Source organism: Cyprinus carpio, unplaced genomic scaffold (assembly GCF_018340385.1).
Source record: "Cyprinus carpio isolate SPL01 unplaced genomic scaffold, ASM1834038v1 S000006605, whole genome shotgun sequence".
NCBI lineage: Eukaryota > Metazoa > Chordata > Actinopteri > Cypriniformes > Cyprinidae > Cyprinus > Cyprinus carpio.
The window spans coordinates 1-4,336 of record NW_024879249.1 but is presented as its reverse complement, the minus strand read 5'-3'; the positions used below and the strand labels follow the sequence as shown (position 1 = coordinate 4,336).

At 33.3% G+C, this 4,336-nt stretch overlaps 1 protein-coding gene across 1 annotated transcript; it reads right to left on the bottom strand.

Annotated features, from left to right (window-relative positions):
* Positions 1-2,515: 2,515 nt before the first annotated feature.
* On the bottom strand, positions 2,516-3,853 carry LOC122144163 (serine/threonine-protein kinase Nek9-like). Its single transcript, XM_042754866.1, has 2 exons — positions 3,688-3,853; positions 2,516-2,754 (listed from the first exon to the last, which is right to left on the bottom strand). Exons 1-2 carry the CDS (start codon positions 3,809-3,811, stop codon positions 2,516-2,518), a joined length of 363 nt encoding a protein of 120 aa, XP_042610800.1. The 5' UTR covers positions 3,812-3,853.
* Positions 3,854-4,336: the final 483 nt, after the last annotated feature.

Sequence of the window (4,336 nt, the reverse complement as noted above, 5' to 3'; positions counted from 1 at the left end):
GTCAAAAAAAAAAAAAAAGAAGAAAGAATTCGACTTCATAATCGCCCGAAAGCGAGTTATCAGTTATTTGAATCTTATTCTGTTCACGGCTCGTCACAAAGTAACACATTTGCATAATGTCCGCCCATGTTTTAGGTCACCAACTAGGAGACTCATAAAAACAATATAAAAGTAGTACTGCAGTCGCGATTTTTGCTGTCGTGCGAGTTACGCTGTCACCGATTTTTTCAATCGTGTGGAAATGCGTGTATGCTTTCGTGTATGGTCGTGACTCGTATCGTAATGCGAGGAATTCACGAGCTGAGCAGAGTGCTGCCGACACTTCAGACCTCCCGATCATTTTTTTAACATGTCTTAAAAGTTAAGTGAGCTATCATAAACCATATAAGAACACACACACACACACACACACACACACTGGGGTGACCAGGCACGTCCAGTTTTCCTGTTGCTGAAAAAAGAACCTGTATGTGTAGGGAAACAGTCCGGCTGCGTGTCAATATTTTTATATGCAGTTATGAGAGAGGAGAGGCAGTTAGCAATGATAGCATTGGACATCACGATCTTCCGACCATCGGTCGCACCGTGTCGCGCCTGCCTTTAGCAACCTTAAAAATGGCATAATAGGGGCACTTTAATAATGTTACAAAAGATTTCTATTTCAAATAAATACTGTTCTTCCTGAACTTTCCATTCATCAAATAATCCTGAAAAATAAAAATGTCCCGTTTTCCACAGAAATATTGAAGCCCTTAACATTTTTCAACATTAGAATTATGCTTTTTTGCATCAACAATTGATAATAGCGGATCACCAAATCAGCAAAAACATAAAAATGTAAAAACCATTTAAATTGTAATATTTACTTAATTTTTATTGCTTTTTACTGTAACAGAAAATACTTTTTTCAGAAACATTAAAAAAGACAAAAAAAAAAAAAATCTTTATTATTCCAGACTCTGGACTAATAGTGCAAATGTAAAAGTGTGATTAGTCAAATTTTCTTTTATAAAACATATCCATTTTAATCACTTTTTTTTTTCTTAACTAGTAAATTTTGAATGGTCCCAGCCAGCAGTTTAACACTAGTTAACCAACCATGAACAGACACTTCTGAGCATTTTGTTCCATCTTAAGGTTATTTCAACTTAACAAATAAATTATTACAATCAAAAGTTGTGTCTGTAAAATAACTTAAAATGCTTTACAGGAACGAGCACCAAACAGCAAAGATGCGGAACCAGTAGACATACAGTACAGACCAAATTTTGGAAACTTACTATGTTTTTTAATGTTTTTGACAAGAAGTTTTCTTCTGCTCATCAAGCCTGCATTTATTTGATCAAAAATACAGAAAAAAATGTAATATTGGGATATATTATTACAATTTCAAATAATTGTTTTAAGATTTATTATACTTTAAATTATCATTTATTTCTGTGATGCAAAGATGAATTTTTAGGATCTGTATCACATGATCCTTTAAAATCATTCTAATATGATGAGTCATATCAAAGTTGGAAACAGTTGCTGCTCCGTAATATTTTTCATAACATTGATATTTTTTTAGGATACTTTGATGACTAAAAAGTAAAAAAAAAAAAGAAAAAAAAAGAAAAGAAGCAGGTTTTTAAATATAAATCTTTTGTAATTAACAATATCCCTACTGGTCAAGTAATTTGGGGCAGTAATTTTTTTCTTTCTTTTTTTTAATAAAATCAATACTTTTTTTCAGCAAGATGTTTTTAAATATAAAAAAGTGGATAGTAAGAAAAATTATTATGTAGAATATATATTATTAGAATTTTTTGGGTTTTTTTTGATAAATGGCAGTTCTTTACCTTTATATTCATCAATTTTAGACGACGAACTGTTTTCCAACACTCATAATCAATCAGAATATTAGAATCATTTCTAAATGATCATGTGATAGACTGGATGTTACATGTGACACTGAAGGCTGGATAATGATGCTGCAAATTCGCTTTGCATCACAGGAATAAATTATTTTTCTTTAAAGTAAATCTCAAATATGAAACTATTATTAAGTTTGTAATAAATTTCACAATAAGTACAGTGTTATTTCTGTATTTGTGATCAATAAAGCAGGCTCGATGAGCAGAGAGACTTCTTTTTCAAAAACATTAAAAATAGTACATGTTTCCAACTTTGGTCTGTACTGTATTTATTGCTCAATGGTTTTCATGTTGTTGAGACATTACCTGACCTTCTGTGTAAAGTTTTTAACCAGCTCATCACGCTCATGTGTAGGTTAGGGGAATGCAGTTTAAATCATTTTCGATAAACCACGAAGCAAACTGACTAAACTATAGTAAAACTGGAAACATTACAATTAAAGGCTAACTTCATGAGGTATTTTCATGCTGAAAATACGAGACAGCCACAATAAATCTCTCTCACCGTTGCATTTGGAAGAGAAATCTCCTCACATCCCATCCGAGTAGGAGACGTGCCTGCGGTCATGTGACAGGAAGTGCCTGCAGCAACCCCACCATTATAACCCCCCTCTCCGCATCACCACCACCACATCACCGTGCTCTCCGCAGCCCCAGGAGTAGATGTCCCCGCTGCGGGTCAGCGCCACCACGTGATTGTCCCCGCAGGACACCTGACGCACCGGACGCTCCTGGAAGAAGTCCAGCAGAACCGGCTCCAGCACCTCCATGCCCAGCTCGTTCTCCACACCGATACAGCCGTAGTAATCAGAGCCGAACATGTACATCTGATCCTCGTCTGCAGGAGGAACCACAAACCTCTCGTCACACAGACCCTCACAAAACTTATCTCTTATCACTCTTATCTCACATCTGACTCGTTGATATTTAGATATGAATAATACACCAATGTTTAAGAGTTTGGGGTGGGTACGATTTTTAAATGTTTTTGGGAATTCTTTTTTTTTTTTATATTTGTTAAATGGAAAATATTAACAATACAGATTCACATTAAAATAAATAAACAAATAACTTATACACTGACCAAGGCTGCATTTATTTAAAAAAATAAATAAATACAGTAAACACAGTACTATTGTGAAATACTATGCCAATTTAAAACAACTATTTTCTATTATAAATTATTTACTTTTTTTTTTCTTATTTTATATATTTTGCAGATTTGGTGCTCAGTTATTACTGATGGTCAATTATTATTAAATGTTTAATTCTAATTCTTTTATTTTTATTAAATATAAATAAATGATAAAAAAAAAAAACAAAAAATACACACACAAAATAAAATAAATAAATAAATGACTCATACACTCACCAAGGCTACATTAAAAAAAAAAAAAAAACCAAATCAGTAAAACACGTACATGTGAAATATATGCCAAATTTAAAAACAACTATTTTCCTATTATAAATTATTTACTATTTTTTCTTATTTAGACGAACAGAAAGTTCAAAAGCTCAGTTATTACTGATGGTCAATTATTATTAATAATAATGAAGGTAAATAGTTGCTGCTTCATATTTTTGTGGAAAGTGTGATACATTTAATTTTTAGGATCCACAGACGAACAGAAAGTTCAAAAGAACAGCATTTATTTGAAATATATGAATGATAAATTCATGAATAAGAGGTTTTTTCAGCCTCGTGAGTGCTGGTGTAAACCAGCGTCCTCTGCAGCGGCTCTGAGACGTCTGTGGTTATAGAGGCACTCACCGGTGATGCAGGCGGTGAAGTCGGCTCCGCAGGACACCTGTCGGATGGCTTTGCCCTGCAGACGCTCCACTCTCCGCGGCTGACGGTACGAGGCCTGGTCGCCGTGACCCAGCTGACCCACCATCTTGGCTCCTCCCTGAACGCTCTGCAGAAACAAACACCAGCGTCTCTTCAGCTCTGTCGGAAACTCTGTGTCCAATCGGTTTCATGCTTTCGCTTTTCATTTGGGGACTTTTTCCATTTTATTTGCGCTTTATTCTGCACTGCTTTTTATTTCTATTTTTATATTTTTGTGTCTTCATTTTGAATGAATGTGATCAGGATGTCCCAGCTTGGACTCAAACCAGTGTTATTTTAGTATAATTAAGATACTGTTGTAGTTGTTATTAATATTTTCAATAATGTTGTTTTTAATTTTATTTTTTGTTTTCATTATAATTTCAGTTAAAGTTTTAGCAATTGTGTTTTTTTTTTAAATAAGGATATATAAATAAAAAATTTAAAGAAATAAATACAAATTATATAAACAAATAACAAACTAAAATAAATGAGTAAAATAAAAATAATATACTACAATTTAAAAGCATAAACAGAATACACTAGACTAAAAAAAATTAAATAAATCTCTCTAGGCCTCGAACTGTTAGGC

Excerpts from the sequence above, each read along its gene's own strand:
- LOC122144163 (XM_042754866.1), bottom strand. The coding sequence starts at position 3,811 with ATGGTGGGTCAGCTGGGTCACGGCGACCAGGCCTCGTACCGTCAGCCG. Across the intron at positions 2,755-3,687 it reads CTTCACCGCCTGCATCACCG|ACGAGGATCAGATGTACATG; the intron begins GTGAGTGCCTCT and ends TTCCTCCTGCAG.